The following is an 18,205-nucleotide window of genomic DNA, read 5'->3' on the forward strand; positions in this document are numbered from 1 at the left end:
ACAGTTTTATTGAAAATTCAGTTCTAGTCATGGCGTATTTGAACCCAAACCAAAGAAAAAGGGGGGGGAGAGGGGGAGATGTTGAAGAACACGTCACCTGAAAATTCACTTCTTTTTTCGATTATAATTTTGTAATCACACCAGAGTTTAAATAACAAAACTATCAATCACAAAGCATCAACAACATCCATCATCATGTTTGTCATCTGCTACAGTAGACATCAACTTTTGACCTACCTATATCACAAAACCAAATTGTGTATCTAATCCAATGTGATCCGATCCAACCAAGAGATGTGTTCTTTCATTTTGCCCCCCCCCCCCCACCCTTGAAGAGAGTAACGTTCATTTCACTTTATTGGATGGTCTGTCGACATTTGATTTCATATGGTCACATGAGATAACCAGGACTCAAAACGAATGACAGGATACAACAGAAAAGAGAAAAAAAGAAAATGTAATATTGTCCAAAACAATATCATGCACGTTTCCCCGCCTTCCTATGCTCGATGGTTACTTTCCAGACCTCCAAACCTACCGTATTATATCCATGTGACTACAAGCTCTTCCACTACCATTTTTAAATGGATGGTGTACCTTATCTCATCTTACCGAAGAAGGCTTATGCTGCGGAGACCAAAATGACAACATAATCTTCCTCGTTACTTGGGAAACTTCAATATTACACAATGATGTCTCATCATTCCAATTTCTTTTCACTCATTTCGGATAGAGCAGTATTTCTCTGAGAGTGCTGGAGATTTTGAAATTTCATTCATAAGATTCTTGAACTTAAGGCTGCAATCTCCTCCACTGCAAGAATAATAAAAATACCGGTTACACAAAGAAATCCGATAGTGAAAGTTTCAAAATTAGCATGCATACCATCCATTTACGTTGAACAAACTTATCTGAGGATCTAATCGAAAAATAAACCATCCATGTAATGGCAGAACCTTCTCTTGTGTGAAGCTCACATAGGGTTTAACGTCAAGGTTTATTAATTTTTTATTCAATTAAAGTGGACTAAATTCAGTTTTGTATTTTCTTTTTCTTTTAATTTTGTGCCTTCTAAATTCTCCAAATCAAACTCTATGGAGAACTAGGCAACCAAAGTGATATTCATTGTAAATCAAATTAGACTTGGTTGGTGAAGATCTTCCAAAGCACCCAAACTAAATAAATAAATAAATAAAACACTATTAGTTGGTTGGTTTTGAATGGATATGCCAGTTGGTATCAGTCGGAGTTGCTGGAAAAGAACTTCCAAACCATCGACGTATTGGTATTTTTATTAAAAATAAAAATAAAAAAAAATAAACTGCTAACCAAAGCCTCCTTTTCTCCCATCCCCGCTCTCCCCTACCCAACAAGTTCCTTGCATGGCTATCCACCTCCCTTTCATGTACCTTGGCCTCCCGTTAGGTGGCTATTCAAAACAAGTGGCTAAGGCAACCAGTGATTGACAAAATTTAAGGTAAATTGGATAAATGGAAGAGATATAACCTCTCTAGAGGAGGTCGTTCTACTCTTCGCCCAACTTTGGTCTTCGAACTGGACATATGAAGAAAGCCTTAGACTTTTGGATGAGACTAATGCGGCAGTAGAAACCTTCAATTTAAGTGGTGTCGACCTTCATCTGATAATGGGAATGGTTGTAAATCAATCCTTGATTAAACTGATACTGAATGCTGTAGATGAAGATGGCTTAGACAAAGATTCTGCGAGTTATGCCTTAAGAGAATCTCGAGATCAAGTTCGCAAGCTTGGAAAAAAAAGTTACATCAGTTAATGTAGCTTAGTTAGGAATGCAAAGAGTGGAACTTCCTTTTTTGGAAGTGGAAATTGTTGATGGAAGGTGGTGTATAAAATCAGAGGGTGATCAATTAAAGGATGTTAAAGGTCTCCTGTTGTCCAGATTGCAAACTGTTCCTTTTATGATCTCTTTATCAAGCCTCTTTCGCTCTCCAAGTCCCTTGTTGCTCAAGCTTCAATTTCGTCTCCTTGTCAACAGCAGTCAGCAGTCTCGTTCAGAAACTTCTGTTCATTGGATGTTTTTTTTCTTATTCTTAGGGTTGGTCCTCCTCTCTTTTGATCTTATTCTTCTTGTGGCAAAATTTCCGTTGTATTCTCACTATTATTTTTGTTTATTTGTACTTTGAGCATTGGACTCATTTTATTATTTCAATGAAAAAGTCTCGTTTCTTTTTCAGAAAAAAAACAAGTTCCCTCCTCTCCAGCTCTCTCCAACCTCTCAAGACTGTTAATGGTTCTCCATGCATACAAGGAAATATTTAATATCAATCTCTTATACTTTGGAGACATCTTCTGTACTCCCGATAAATGATGTCCCTTCATGCAAATCTTTTTTTCTTTATCCAAACAAAAAACAATTCCAATTATGGTGTCCTTAGGCTTATATATCATATTAAACTATTTTTTGTCCTTTATTTAAACGAAAATAGTACTTCATTGATTAAATGAAAAGACTAATATTCAGATTACAAAGAGATACAACTAGAAATGAGACATGAATCCAACAAGACTAAGGAACAACAGGCGAACCTAGATATCTCAACTAAGTTGACACACCCATAGTACCTTCATCACATCCCAATAATATTCAACTATTTTTTCATAACCACGTAATTTATGCACACTTGAATTAATCTAACATGATTTCTGTCTACCCTTGTGATATTCGAAGTTAAGAAATTTATATAATATTAATAATTTAGGTAACTACCTAAACATAAACCAAAACTTGATTTCTTTTCAACATTTAGTGGTTGCACTTTAGTGTCTCCTTGAGATACTCCTTCAGTATACCAAGTAGAATTGACTAGCAAGGAAAATATCTACAAAACATGTGCTCTGTATGTTGGTAAACCTACAGCTTCTTTTTGTGTCATTCTAGAATGGCTTTGGTTCCAAGGACCGTCCAAATTGTAGACTCAACAGGCGGGAAAAAAAAGACAAATGCATATTAAAAGCAAACCTTATGCGATTTAGAGATGCTATTGCCCGAAGAGCACTGCGAATCATGTCCTCATTACGATCTACTTCTTGTTTAACAGCATCTTGCTTTGGCTTGAAGTTAATAGTCTTTTGAAGAGGATCAACCAGAGAGTCCAAAACTGAAAAATACCGAAGATACATCAGGAGAAAATCTTACAGTGCAAAAACTTTATGTGCCTTGATTGAAGAATCAACCAACCTGCTAGTACAGCTGATGGGCACTTATCAGCGAGTTTTGATAGAATCAGATGGCATGGCATTTTAACGTCGTAGTGATCTATAATAAAAAGAACCATGAGTTCAAAATTTCACAAGGACAGATTGGAATCATTATCAACCATCCAAAAACATCAAAGACCATAATAGATAACACTAGTTCTTTCAACTACAGCACAAGTTGCTTGTGTAAGAATAAACCTAAGTATAACGAAAAAAGTTGGTGTAACACAAAAATTCAACAGAACTCTCAGAAAAAATTGAGAAACTAAAAGTAACAAAACAGGTTAATACTAAGACATCCTATCCAGACCAAACCAGACCATATGCCAACAAAAGACAAAATTGAAGCTCAAATTGTGTTGATAAAAATTATGATGATAAGTTGGTAACTCACCATCCAAGCCAGATTTAAGATAAGGAACAATGAAAGATGATGGGTTCACTTGGTCAAGACAACTATCCAGCAATGTATCCACACATTCAAAAGCAGCCTTCCGCAACTCAAGCCCATCATCCACAACATGCTTAAAGGGACCAAGATCAACAGTCCTTATCAATTCTTGCTGCATCAAGGTTCAAGACAGTATCAACATGTATATCCGTCGTATTAAAATCTTAAAGATAGGGCAGGAAATAAGCTCAAAGGAATAACATAATTTCTTCTGTAGAAATTCTGACATGACATGAAAACTGTAATTGTAAGGAAAAATGAAACTATGAGGACAAACGATATAAAAGATCCAAGGTGAAAAGCAATTCACCATGCTTCCTCTCATTGTACGTGGTGTGAGCTTTTAGAAGCTTTAACTACAATCCTTACACCTGACCTTATCTGGATTGTAAATTTTCACACCACATAAAAATAGTCTGTAATTCAAGCTCAACAGTTCCTCTACAATGGTAGATATCATTTACAATATAGTCTTGCCTCAATATTCAGAACCTATACCTAACCTAGTATGTTATCTTGTTTAATAGAGAGAGAGAATTAGAAACAAAAAGTCCAGGGATAAAATAGAAGCCACAATAACTCGGGACCAAACCCAACATAACATCCCAGACCAACTTAACTTCGTGCATAATAGACCTAATTCATTACCTTCACAATTGTTTGATCATAAAGAAGTGGCAATAACTCAGGAAGAAGCCCCTTTATAAGGTTAGGCTTATTGTGGGCAAATGTACTCAAGGCCAAGACAGCCGCACGTCTGACATGCTGCACACATTCAAAATCACGTTAAATTAAGACTCAATCCAATGAACCACCACCAACAGTCATTTGATAAACTAAATAAAGGCAGAAAAAGAAACTCAAAGATGAGGTAAATATCTCTAGATGAATATTTGGTACTTACACGATCATGATCCTTTATAAGCATCAGGAACGATGAGATCTCAGGGTATATAATCTCGTCTATCTTCTCAGGTCGCTCAACTATAGAATACTTGACAGCAATTACAACAGTTGCTCTAGTGAATGCTGCTGGACTGGTTGTCCTTACCTAAAGAATGCATTACAACACAACATGCTATGTAAAAATTCAGAGTCATAGCCCACAGAAGAATGGCAAAAAGTAACTTGATCAGATTACCTTGAGGGCAGGAACAAGTTTTCCAGGTTCAATAAGCGCAATTTTGCCAAGGCACTCTGCTACAACATTCCTGACACCTTCTTCCTCACTTTCACAGTGATTAAAGAGTAGATTAAGTATCTTCTCAACACTTGAGTCTTGAAATTCAGCTTTATCCACAGATTGCCTAACTATAACCTGCAATATAGATTAAAGTTTGCACAAACTTACAACTGGAAAATAAAATCAGCAAAATCTGGCTCAGGCATCCGATGTACATACCTCCTTCAGTGAATGAAGCAAGAGATATTGTTTCTTCTGCTGATTATCGATCTGGTCCAATATAAAAGGCAAGTATTTGGATAGATTACCAACAGCAATATTACCAAGAGCATAGGAGGCAGCAGACTTGATCTCTTCAAAGGGAGATTGAAATGACTCAATAACAATATTCTCTATGTGAGCATGTAAGCTCAAGTCCTTCCTTCTCCCAATCTCCCCCAGACAGAGTAATGCAAGGTGCTGCTTAGCCTGATTTTGCAAAATTAAAAATTAGACACCAGGACAATTGCAACATGAACTACAAAATTGAATTATTGAGTCAGATTCTTACAAGATGAAAATGAACTCCTTACAAAGGTGAACGAAATATATATAGATGAAGATACTACAAAACAACACTTCAAAAGAAATTCAAAACAACTCTTCAAAAGAAATTTACTCCCACTCTTCTTTTAGTTGTGTTTCTAAAAGCACAAGGCATACTAAAGGACAGTAGTCCTTTGGGACTTAAACATGAAGCAAGGTAACAATGTCTATTATATCTAAAACAAGATAATTTAGTATTTATTTACCAAACACTGTGACCAACTTGTTCAGGTCTAAAGCTAAAATTTACCAAACACTTATATGCTTATATTAGGGTTTAGTGTTGATTTTATCAAACACTTGCATGTTTCATATTAGTGTTGATTTTACTAAAAGCACAACTGCCACTATCAGCAATTTATTTTAAAAGCTATAGCAATCCTAAGTCCTCTCAAGGCACAAATCCTCCCCCTCAGCTTACCATGAACAAGGACCTAGTACCTCACCCATCTAAGTCAACTCCAAATCCACAACCTCCATTTATACGCGCAGTCTTTCTTAGCTATGACTCTATCATTGATCAATAGGTCTCGGTCTACCATTAACAAGGACTGAATACCTCATCAAGCTAATGCAGCTCCATGTCCACAACCTTCATTTATACCCTAAACCTTTCTTAGCTAGGACTCTACCATCGATCAATAGGCTTCTTTATAAGCACACCAAAGTGCCATTTGAAAATATTATTCAGATGAAAAAATTTAACCGGAAAGTAAAACACACACACATGGGACTTGTCAAATCTTGGACAGGAAAGTAAACCGAAACAAAAAATGAACTGAACACCAAATACTATTAACACAACTTACAATAAATTACATTCAAAACATTTATTTTTCCCCAGCACGATTGATGCTACATCTCTTTCTTTTTGAAGTTTCACCATAATGCGACACATACCTAAGAAGCGACACATACCTAAGGAATACCAATTGAGCAGGCCCCAAACGAATAAACTAGGTACTGGTCCAACCATAACACATGTTTCACATAAAATAATGAATAGAATAATTATAATAATTTAAAATTTAAAAGACACAAAAACACACACTTACAGAATTCGTACTGCTATCATCTTTCAGAATTTCTGTTAGCATTTTTACTGTTGAGGAATACTTTTGATCACCAGCAGCAAGACATAAAACAGCTACGCATTGTGCTATCGAAAACAAAGCTTGTTTTGCAACACCGCCAGACTGAGGTGATGGTTTAGCACATGAAAGAAGAGAGTCTAGCAAGGCATCAAAGCTCGTATTTGCAGAATAGACCAATGCTGCAAAAAAGCTCTGTAAAGCCTGCAATTCAATATACCAATAGTTCCTCACATGTAGACATGATAAATCAGGGTATAATGAAACGTAAACAATCCCAGAAATCTCAATACCATAAGTGCCTGCCCCTGCAGAAGTGAACTTTTGATTAGTAAAAGTGCCTGAGGAAGGACTTTGTTCCGAACAGCTAAACCAATACTTGGGCTTGACCTCCTGTCACCCATCAAGGTGCAGCATAATTCCAATGCAAGAGCTGTCATATGTAAGTCTGAATCACTGCCAAAACGATGTAAAATTCAATCATGAGTGAAACAAACAGCAACCAGGAGGGAGGGTTGAGAATGGAGGGAGAGGGGAAGAGTGGCTTTGGAGACTAAAACCTTATCAATGTCGAAAGTTCCACAATAATGACTTCATATGCTGAAGGGCCAATTTTATCACCATAAGCAGCTATAAGTGAATTTAGAGTCCCCAGAGTTGCCTGTCTCAATGCCCGATTGGCCTGTTTTTCCCCCATAAACAAACAAAAAAACTCAAACATACGTATATCAACATAGTCACATAACAGCCGATTATAGAACGAAACAAGTATCTGCAAGTGCAAGCATAATAATCATCACTTAGTACACGCAATAGTTTTCATACCTTCCGGAGGAATGCTGTCAACTCTGATATGACATGCTCTAAAACGCATGACAGGTCTATTTGAAGTGGAGAAGCAGCAATGACAGCAAATGCCTGGAACCAAATATTCGAGTTTAAGCCAGTACCATATTTAATAAGAAACAGAGAACATTTTTGTTGGATAAGAAAGGACATAATAAAATCAAGAAAGAGGACAGTAATATTTTTTTTTTCTTTTTTTTTTTTTTTTTATGGAAAGAGGACAATAATTTCTAAACACTAGAAACATACAACAAACTAGAAAACTAGATGAAGCCTTACACAGTCCAAAATACACAGACCACTCCAATCCCTCAGTTGCCTTCTCTATATTCGACTCTCTGCAAGCTAGACAGAGAGCTTGAAAACCATTTATTTCTTAGCTGCCATGTTGTATCTATTTTCAACTCTCTTTCAGGCTTTCAGCTGGAGCATCCCTATGCACAACATCTCATTGAAAACACATAACTATGGTCCCTCACACCCCTTCAAAAATGAAAGGAAATAATTGTGGCTGATTCTGATTAGGAGCTTCGTTTGGATCACTCAGCTTGTAAGAAATGACACTTTGTTTAACGGAAAGAAGAAAAACTACACTTATTTATTTGATATAATCTAGTATACAGCAGCCACTTGGTGCAGGGTTGATAGATCTCTCTGTAATCATTCTCTTAGCGATATCTGATGTGTACTAATTGGAAGGGATTTTGGTAACCCCCCTTAGCTTGATGTAAATGTCATTATATAAGAACTTCATTATATAAGAACTTCTATTCGCTTCGAGAGAGAGACAGAGAGAGATGAACTACCCAAATAGACGACAAGAGAATAAAGCTCCGGTACCTGTAGTTCAACATCTTTTTTAATATTTTTTTATGTAAAACATCCTTTTTCAAATACATATGTATATAATCATCTTTTTCATGCTACTATGTTGAAAATCATACTTTTTTTTACATCTTTTTTAATATAAAAAAATAGTATGATTTTCAACACAGTAGTATGAAATATACCAATGATGAACTATACGTTTTTTTTTTTTTCCTTTTTATATGAAACACCCACTTTTATTGCCAAAAAAAAAAAAAGGAGGAGGAGAAGAACACAGAAGGGCATATAAAAAACTAAGTTTTCAGAAAGGGAACCCCACTGCACAAAAAGGGTCCAATCAAGCAGAATATTGCCTACAGTTTAATCACAAAAGAACTTCGAAAATCGAAGCGCAAAAGGAATACTCGTCCAAAAATCAATCTTGTGCATCTTTTATTGAAGTGATAATAATTGTTACACACAAGAGGGAGAAGAATTAGACTTTATTACAAGTGGGAGTAAAAAGAGAATTAACCTAGAATATTACTCAATTAACCTCATTCTTCTTACATCATTCTATCCCTCCAAAAAGAAAACACGTCTTCGAGTTTTAAAAAGAAAAAATAAAACAATCAAGGAATAAATTAAACTAGTTCAATGGCATATAGTCAAACCAACCTCCTACGTTTTGGAACAAAATTATTCCAATTAAAAAAGTAATCCGAGAAAGAAAATTCAATATTGCCACCAAAAAATGAACTCTTCCATCAACCATCAACCCAAAAAAGACGTTTCCATCAAGCTCATTCAAAACCGTAATATATAGGACCAATCACAAAAGAATTAGCTTCCAAAGAGAACCCTTCGACAATCACATCTTCTTCACCATTTGCTTCAAGTTCTTTGATGTTGTGGTAATCGATTTCCAACACAATCGGTATGCTCTTCTTGCTCGATTTTTTCCGCCTAGGCATTTAAAGTTTTGATGTTCAATACCTCTTTTCCATCTTCGCTAGATTTCTCTTCTTCACTCGTGACGATTTCCAAATCAACATCTTCAAATTCTTCTCTTTTTTTTCCACCTCCATTAACTGCACGGGTTTCAACAAGATTTTTTCTAATTTTATCTTCAAGAGAGAAATTATCTTTGGTGAAAAAAATCCATATTTTCATCTCCTTCTTTGAGCCACAATATCTTGCACTTTTGGAGATAATTCCTCTCTTCCGTTAAATATGGAGATAGAAGTTCACTTAGTGCCATTGATCTTGAGCTGATTTCTTTTACAGATAATTTATTTTTGTCTGCTTTGTCAATTAGAGAAGATAATTTATTTGGAACTAAAGACTTTTCATTGATGAAATGAAAAGATACTAATGCTTTAAATACAAGGAAACAAAATAAGAAAAATTGAAAATACAACTACAATAAAAGTGCAACAAGAACAATACAAAGTAGAAAAGAGAGACTAGGTCTTCAAATACTAAATGACAACAAAAATCCAATAAACAAAAGATCTTTCCAACTGAAAGAGTCATCCAGCAGAGGGTAAAAACTTGAAACTCAAATGAATTAGAGCTTTGATTGCAGATGAGGCTTGAGAATGAAACCAAAACAGGACTGACTTGCACGATGCATAATCAAAAGCCTCACTAGAAACCAAACCAACCAAACAGAAACTTCTAAACCAGCCATATCATCTAGAAGGATGAGGACAGCTTGCTCCTTAGCTTTTATCGATAAAAGAATAGTCAAAAGATGACTAGAAGTATGAGAAAAATAAAAAATCCAATCTTCAATTATCCATAAAGAAGTCATGCATAAGCTTTATCCAATAGGCACTGGTGTTACTACTGCAATAGGCTCTGAACTAAGTGACAAATTGCCTACACTTGGAAATAGATCATTATAGGCTTCTGTAGATAAATCTTCTGATAATAACTCTCGTTACTCTTATTTCTCTATAACAAGTTCATCTTCCTCACTACTTATACTTACAACTGATTCCTCATCATAATCAACAAAAGATAAATCTACTTTAGGAGAAGGGGGTTTGAGACCCCTTTCACATAAATTGAATGTCCGACCTAGGGATAGAGATAACAGATTGCTTAAAGAACCTGACAGGATCCAGAGACTGATGCTATTGTGAAATGACCTTATGAGGCTGTATCGAATGTGAAGAGAAAATCAATAGAGACAAGATTCTTCTAAAGCATCAAAATTACCCTCAGAGCACTCGGGGTAACAAGCATCAAAATTATCCTCCAATATGCTGATGATACATTACTATTTTGCAAAGATGATGACAAAAGTTTGAAGACATTAATTAATGCCGTTGATTTATTTCAATGGTATTCGGGACAAAAGGTTAAATGGGAAAAATATGCTTTATGTGGAGTTAATATTGAATGAAAACAGGGTGTTGGCCACTGCTTCTAGTTTGAATTGCAAAACAGAAACATTACCTTTTCTTTACCTTGGTCTCCCTCTTGGAGGGTATCCAAAAAATGTTTCTTTTTGGCAGCCAATAATTGATAAAATTCAGAAAAAGCTGGACAGATGGAGGCATTTTAATTTTTCAGGGGGAGGTAAACTCACTTTGATCAAGGCAGTTCTCTCAAGTATTCCAATTCATTACATGAACTTTTGCAATGCCTTCGAAAGTGATCTCAGAACTAGAGAAGATTATGAGAAAGTTCTTTTGGGAAGGTTCAGATGGAAGCAAGATTAATCACCTAGTCAAATGGGAGATAATTTCCGGACAACAAAAACACGGAGGCCTTGGTTTTGGTGATCAAAAAAACCAAAATGTGGCTATGTTGACAAAATGGGGTTGGAGGTTCATGCACGAAAAAGAAGCTCTTTGGTGTAAGGTAGTAAAAAGTATTCATGGCAGTGATTCATTTGAATGGCGCATGGCTGGAAAAGAAGGGAGAGGTCTTAGAAGTCCTTGGATTACTATTTCCCGAGTTTGGCAAAAGATTGCATTATTTGCATCTTTTAAACTTGGTAATGGCTTTAAAATTTCTTTTTGGATTACTACAAGATGATGAAATTTAGGATTTTCAAAATCTTTTACTTTTATTAGAAGGTAAAAGGATAGCTAATGGGCAAGATTGTAGATCTTGGTCTTTAGATGCTTCACGTGCTTTTTCGGTGAAATCGTTATTCAAGTATTTGAACTCATCTTCACCAATGGACAGTCTGTTGTACAAAAACTTATGGAAATCAAGCTGTCCGAGGAGAATAAATATTATAATTTGGGTAATGATTTATGGTTCTCTCAATTTCTCTCTTCAAAGGAAGCTGCCAAATCATTATCTTTTGCCCTCCATCTGCCCCCTGTGGGTGCAGAATTCTGAAGACAGCCAACATATGTTCTTTGAATATCATTACTCTTTGGAATCATGAAGGAAATTGTTTGCAACATTTAATCTTCAGCCATGTTTTCAAGAAGAATGTGGCTCAGCTTATCATCGGTTCTTTTTTAAAAGCTTACTCGCTTCAGATATGGTTTAATGTAGTTAAACCAGTTTTGACAGAAATTTGGTTCGAGAGAAATCAGCAAATTTTTCAAGAAAAGTCTCTTCAATGGTTTGACGTTTTGCGATTGCAAGAGTTAAAGCTTCTCCTTGGTGTTCACTTTCCAAGAATTTTTCGGATTATTCTATTCAAGATATTTGTCTTAATTGGAATGCTTTCATTCAATCTATGTAATGGTATTTTTAGATACATGGTTTTCTATTGTATTCAAAATGTTCATTTTGGGATATGATGAGGTTGCTATGGGTGTGCCAACCTAGTTGAGACAGCCAAGTGCATCTGTTGATCCCTATTTCTTCTTATTTTTAGTAGTTTCTTGTAATTCGAGCATTAGTCTCTTTTCATTTCATCAAATGAAAAGTGGTGTTTCCTTTTCAAAAAAAAAAAAAAAAGTGACGAAACTGGTAAATCGACTTCACCTCATTAGTATTCGTAGCAAGTTTGGGAGATGATAAATTATGGAGAGTCCCCTTTGAATACTTGTCTTCTTCTAGATCTAGTGGCTCTTCATATGGAAAACAACCACATTAGGACCACATCCATCTGGATCTTTCAACTTAAGACGCGAATCCTGTACCAAAGTTGCCTTTGAACTAACATCGACTTCAATCAAATCAACTTGCTTTCATTCTAATAAAAAATATAAAGAAATAAATAAAACATCCTCCGTTACCTTTTTTCATCCTCTTTAAATCTATGGAATTTAAAAAGGTTTTGAATGATAAATTACCATGAAGTGAATTACGTAAACTTGGAGTGTCGACAGGAGCTATATTAACAAATCAGAGAGAGAAATTACTAATGTTACTATCCTTAACAACAAGAATCAATTACAAAGAGTCCAAGAAGAGTCAACATCCTCATTTGGATTATGCTTTTCGGTCAGCTGAATGTAGCCGAAGTTCTTTAGAGAAAGCAACCAGCATCCTCCCTTTCTCCCACAATTTGCCCATTTTGTCTACAACATAGTGAGGACTCCCTTCACCTCTTCTTTACATGCCCTTATTCAGATTGGTGTTGGAAGAAACTGCTGTGTTTCTTCAACTTTTCATGGATCTTGTGCAATGATTTCAAAAGCAATGTGTTTCAACTCCTTGCCGGCCCCATTCTCCACAAATCCATCCGTCTGTTATGGTGTAATGCAGTAAAAGCCTTATTGACAGACTTTTGGTTTGAAAGAAATCAAAGGATTTTCTATAACAAAGCTACTAGATGCCAACACCGCTTTGAAACCGCCCGTCGTCAAGCCTCCTCCTGGTGCATCCTCTCCGATCCCTTCCTTACCTATAGTCTTTCAGATTTCAACCTCAACTGGGGGCCTTTATATCCATCCCCCCCCCCCCCCCCCCCTCTTTGGGACAGCATTAAACACTATCGGATTTCAGCACTACTCATTGAACTTTTTATTTACTTCCATAAGTTTTAGGCCACTGTTTTGGCTTTATTATTAAATTTTCATTTTCGATTGTTCTTTGGTTATTGTCCTCTCATTTTGTAATCTTGTTAATGTCTCTCCCAGTTATGGGTTAGAATTGGAAATGATGAAGGTGCTAAGGGAGTGTCAACCTAGTTAAGACGTCCAGGTGCACCTCCTGATCTTTTTAGAAGCACTTGTATTTCCACTTTGCTCATTGTATAACTCTCTTGTACTTTGAGCTTTAGCTCCTCTCTATTTATTAATATAATGAACCGTTTCCTTTTCAAAAAAAAATATCTATTAGAATGAAGCCACAGATGTTTTTCTTTTCCTTTTTTTGTTTCTTTTTTAACTTTAGTTAGAGTCGTCGAACACTATGAGATTAAGGGTTTAGGAGGCAATGCCGATCAAACCACCTATATTTTGCCTTTACCCTCAAAGATGGATCGTTCCAAGTATTCCAAGGGTAAGTTTTTAATTGATGTCCAACCGTCATAACTTTTAATAAACTCCGGATGAGAGTGACTTTTATTAGATCAATGTTCAAGATTTAGATGAAGGTCACCAAAATTATCCTCAAGTTTTTTATGAAAGAAGGAATGAACAGGAAGTTGCAGTAGTTCAACCATAACACTTACGAACCATTGAAGAAGAGGAGTTGAAAGAGAAACTTGTTGGTTTCTTCCCATTTCTTCCATATAAATCATATTGTGGTATAGCCTAAAAGATAAAAGGAGAACTTTCTCCCAGAATCAAATCAAAGTTTTTATTATCAATTAATTGTTGTCAATAGAAGAAGATAGTTACTCTATTTGTAGAGAATTGAAAACCAAATTAATCCTAATTCTAATTAATAAAAGAAATTAATCTCAATCTTAATAACCAAGAAAAATAATCCTAATCTTAATCAATCAAGGAAACTAATTATAATCCTAATCAATCAAGGATTTGACCAAGATACCAAAGTTACTCAAATCCTACTAGATCATATTGAAGATGTCTCGAATGCAACAGTTTTTCACATCTATCAAGGCAAAGTTAGATTTAAACGAGCATAAGAGTCCCAACCAAAACCGAAGAAATAACAAGCAAAATTGAAAAACAATCAGAATCTGGTGACAAACATCGATGAAGGGCAGCGGTGAAGACAATGAATGACAGCGAACAGACAAAGGCAAGAAGTAGATGGTGGTCAGTAACAAGAATTGATATCGCAAAGCCAAGAAATTGCAATGGATGAAGACGAGAAGCTAAAATCAAGGACGAGGATGGAGACGGAGACGAAAGGGATTGGCAGCTGTGAAACTACGTCCCCTGACAACAATGCAACTATTTCTAACTACGAAGGTGGCTAGGGTTAGGTTGATTGGCAGTAGCTAGGCTTGAAACTGAAAGTTTCCTGTCTTATCAAAAGGAAAAACCGAGCTACTTCCTCTTCCACATTTTTCTTGATCTTCCCATCCTTGGCAAATTGACATGCTCTGAAGTCTGAATCTATCATAGAAAAAATTCTCTAACACCACAAAAGAATATACATCTCCACGTCTTTCTATTTCTATTATTTCATATAATTTGAAGACGCGAAGAATGTGGATGGTGCATACAGGATGTTGAAAAATGAGAAAAGCATCCACCAACAATTGTTTGAATATGAGCAGCAATCAAAGAATCAAGGATTCATTATTCCTCATGCAAACTGGAGATATAGTAGGTGAAAGATAGGGTATGGGGAGCTTTTTTTTTAAGAACCTCTAAACAATTCAATGAACCATTACCCATTACCGAAATAAGGATACTGATTCTTTTGGGAGCTTAGAAGTGCCATAAAGCTAAATATACCTCCTTACAAATAGGAGAAGATGCTGTCGATTGTTTTCGCAAAGATTTTACAGAGAATTTCTTGGATGAATCAGAAGCCCCACAACGAGAATCCAGAGTGTCATTAACCTTTCTTCTTGCTACAACACCAAGCAACTACTGGAAATCGATAATCTCATCATTTTTGAGAAGTCTTCAAAACAAAATATTCAATGAACAAGAAGTTTCATCCCAATGGTCAAAGATCGACCCCTAGGGAGGAGAAGCAATGATGTATGAACAAGGAATTAGCAGCCCATGTATCCAGCCAGAAACTAATTCTTCTTGCTGAGCCAAGCTTGAAAGTTGCAATAGATATAAATTGGAGCCAAATTAATATACTAACCCATGAGCTTCTCAAACTCTTTCCAAACCTTCCAGAAGTATGCCAATTATTTGTACTATTCCCATGAACTATAAAACACCGACACTCCTAAGATGGCGAAGTGTCGGTGTCGGACACCGACACGCCCCAACACGCCGCTGACATGTGTCCAACAGTCGGTATTTTATTTTATTTTTTTAATTTCCGACATGCCCCGGTACGGCTGGACACAGCTGCGACATGTTCAGGACACGTCACCTGCAAAATTAGAATGAAAAAAACAAGGAAACTGCCATTTTTAAGCCCAAAAGCTCAGCCCAAAAATTAGCTTTTAGGGTTATTGTGTTTTTTCTTTTAATTTCTCAAAATCTCAAATCAGATTCCACTACTGTCCAGCCTTCATTCCATTCCTTCGACCTTCCAGCCAACAATCTCAACACCTCCATGCCCAAAACCTTCATTCCTTCAACCTTCCTTCGACCTTTCACGCCCAAACGCACTCCACGAAGTCGGCCACACCTCCACACCCAAACGCACTCCATGGCAATCGGTCACACCTCCACGGCCAAACCTCTGTTAGTCATTGGACCGTTAGTCATCTTATGACTTATGATATTGGACCATTAGTCATCTCATCTATTATCATCATTTTCATGAATTGTATGGTTGTTAATGATGTCTTTAAATGAAATATTTCACAATGTGTTTATTACACGACATATATTTAAGTTTTTTAATAAAAAAACGTGTCCCCAACGTGTCGTGTTCTACTTTTTTGAAAATCTGTGTGTCGCTGTGTCGCGTGTCGGTGTCCGTGCTTCTTAGCCCATGAATACTACGAACCGCTTTGCACCAGAGGGAATTTGAATCAAACATGAGTTTCCATCCCCATTTAGAGAAAAGAGCCTGATTCTGGATTGCAAGTCCAACTAAATGAGAGAGCTTGCTACCCGTTATGTCCTTCCCAAAAAAAGATCTCAGAATTCTTCCCATTTAACTAAATGTGAAATAGCATACTAATGACTATGAAGGAAAACAAAGGACTGAAAGATGAAACTAGAACTAGAGAATAAAAACAAGATGAAACTAGAACTAGAGAATAAAAACCAAGGCATTTCATGTAAACTGGAAAGCAACAAACTAACCTTAACAGCTGTAAGTCGGGTAATCTCATTTCCCATCCGATCAACAAGAACTGGAAGGCAGGTTGTTAACTCTGCTTTGAGATTGTCACCAAATGTAGACACAACAAGCCCCATGCAAGAGATGGCGCACTCCTTGACTTCCTGAAAAGTTACACTAGAAGTTACGTTATGATCTGATCCAACATTCCAACTTGTAAGCCCAATGGGCTATAAGTGCATCCTTCGTCAGAAGCATAATGAAGATGCCAATCATTTGACACCACTTTGAGTATCCAATTTCTAAAATAAAATCTGAAGGTATAAAATTTGAAACTGTCATTATTTCTAAAAGAAAAACAGAGCATGCCAATTAACTCCCCAGTAGGACCCAATGTTTTAAAGAAAAACTTCAAGATCAAATATAAAAACGAGCAATAGTTGTAGATCGAAGGAGTAAAATGTTGTTCAACCTTGGAAGTTTTAACACACCTGATCTTGATCTTGATTAGTCAGCCGTGACATTATAGCATTATATATGGGATGCACATATTGTTTGAAATCAAAACCTTGCCCCTGGAAAAAGATAGAGATGTTGAAAAAAAAAAAGAGAAAATATATATATACTGAAAGCACTATGAGTCCATTATATTCTTTATTTTCTAATTTCTATTATTTTAAATATAAGCTTGTTTAATCTCTTACCTCATATTTTCAAGATTTCAAATATTTTATAAATCATCACCAAATTTCAAAAATCTAGGAGCTTGTTTCATATACAATTTGAATTTTGTTTCTTATTTCTAGATTCATGGAATAAAATTGATAGTGAATGTCTGTTATGTAGGTTTCTTTTCAGTGTTTCCAAATCTTAAAGAAGTTTGAAAATACAAAAATACACTAAAAGGGGAAAACCATGATTAATATACCATTCAAAAACTATGAATCTATGATTAACATACTATTACCAAAAACATATCTAAAAGCACAGATTGAGACTCTCTTATCATTTAATCTTTTGTTTATAAAATTTCTATTTTTAGATTAAACCAAGCAAAACCTAAGATCTCTTCTGAACTTATTTTCTGTTTTTTTTTTTTTTAAGATTAAGCTGATTTAGAAACCGTTTATTTGTATAGCTTTTCACTCTTAAAAGAATAATTCTGAAATTGTGGCCAAATTTTATTTTATGGTGTACTAGGATCCAGATAAGTTAGGGTATTATGGGCAAATCCTTAATTGATTAAGATTGGGATTAGTTTCCATGATTGATTAGAATTAGTATTAGTTTCCTTGGTTTATTAGGATTAGGATTAGTTTCTTCAACTAATTAGGATTAGGATTAGTTTGTTTTCCAATTCTCTATAAATAGAGAGATTGACTTCTTGTATTGACAACTTTCGATTCATAATAAAGACTTTGATTTTATTATTGGAGATTTCTCTTCTTTTATCTCCTAGGCTACATCAATTTAGTATCAAAGCAACTGTCTAGGCCAACGTTGATTGCCGCCAGTGGAAGACCAGGAAACTCTTGGCGACGCTGATCACAAGAGGGAGTTTCATGAGTAGTACTCGTTATTGAACAGTCCACATCTATATAGAGAGAACCCTTTAAATTTTAGAAAAGAAAGAAAATACCAAGATTTTTTTTCAAGATTTTGCAAGAATGGACTATTACCGATCAAGGAAGATAGCAAAGAAAAAATATAGCAATTGGTATAGGCAAGAAAGTCAAATTT

The 18,205-nt window shown here is 35.7% G+C and overlaps 1 protein-coding gene across 1 annotated transcript in view; it reads right to left on the reverse strand.

Moving 5' to 3' along the window:
- Positions 1 to 93: 93 nt before the first annotated feature.
- LOC120090282 (cullin-associated and neddylation dissociated) overlaps positions 94 to 18,205 on the reverse strand; it is a 48,898-nt gene continuing 30,786 nt past the window's right edge. The window contains exons 16-29 of the mRNA XM_039047851.2: positions 16,957 to 17,040; positions 16,489 to 16,629; positions 7,373 to 7,465; positions 7,108 to 7,229; positions 6,841 to 7,003; positions 6,512 to 6,751; positions 5,091 to 5,339; positions 4,830 to 5,006; positions 4,593 to 4,739; positions 4,337 to 4,453; positions 3,632 to 3,800; positions 3,218 to 3,295; positions 2,999 to 3,137; positions 94 to 813 (exon numbers count right to left, since the gene is read on the reverse strand). Coding sequence (XP_038903779.1) covers positions 717 to 813; positions 2,999 to 3,137; positions 3,218 to 3,295; positions 3,632 to 3,800; positions 4,337 to 4,453; positions 4,593 to 4,739; positions 4,830 to 5,006; positions 5,091 to 5,339; positions 6,512 to 6,751; positions 6,841 to 7,003; positions 7,108 to 7,229; positions 7,373 to 7,465; positions 16,489 to 16,629; positions 16,957 to 17,040 — 2,016 coding nt within the window. The 3' untranslated portion in view covers positions 94 to 716. The remainder of the gene's footprint in view (positions 814 to 2,998; positions 3,138 to 3,217; positions 3,296 to 3,631; positions 3,801 to 4,336; positions 4,454 to 4,592; positions 4,740 to 4,829; positions 5,007 to 5,090; positions 5,340 to 6,511; positions 6,752 to 6,840; positions 7,004 to 7,107; positions 7,230 to 7,372; positions 7,466 to 16,488; positions 16,630 to 16,956; positions 17,041 to 18,205) is intronic.

This window comes from Benincasa hispida, chromosome 11 (assembly GCF_027475165.1).
Source record: "Benincasa hispida cultivar pf3 chromosome 11, pf3_genome.v1.1, whole genome shotgun sequence".
NCBI classification, from domain to species: domain Eukaryota; kingdom Viridiplantae; phylum Streptophyta; class Magnoliopsida; order Cucurbitales; family Cucurbitaceae; genus Benincasa; species Benincasa hispida.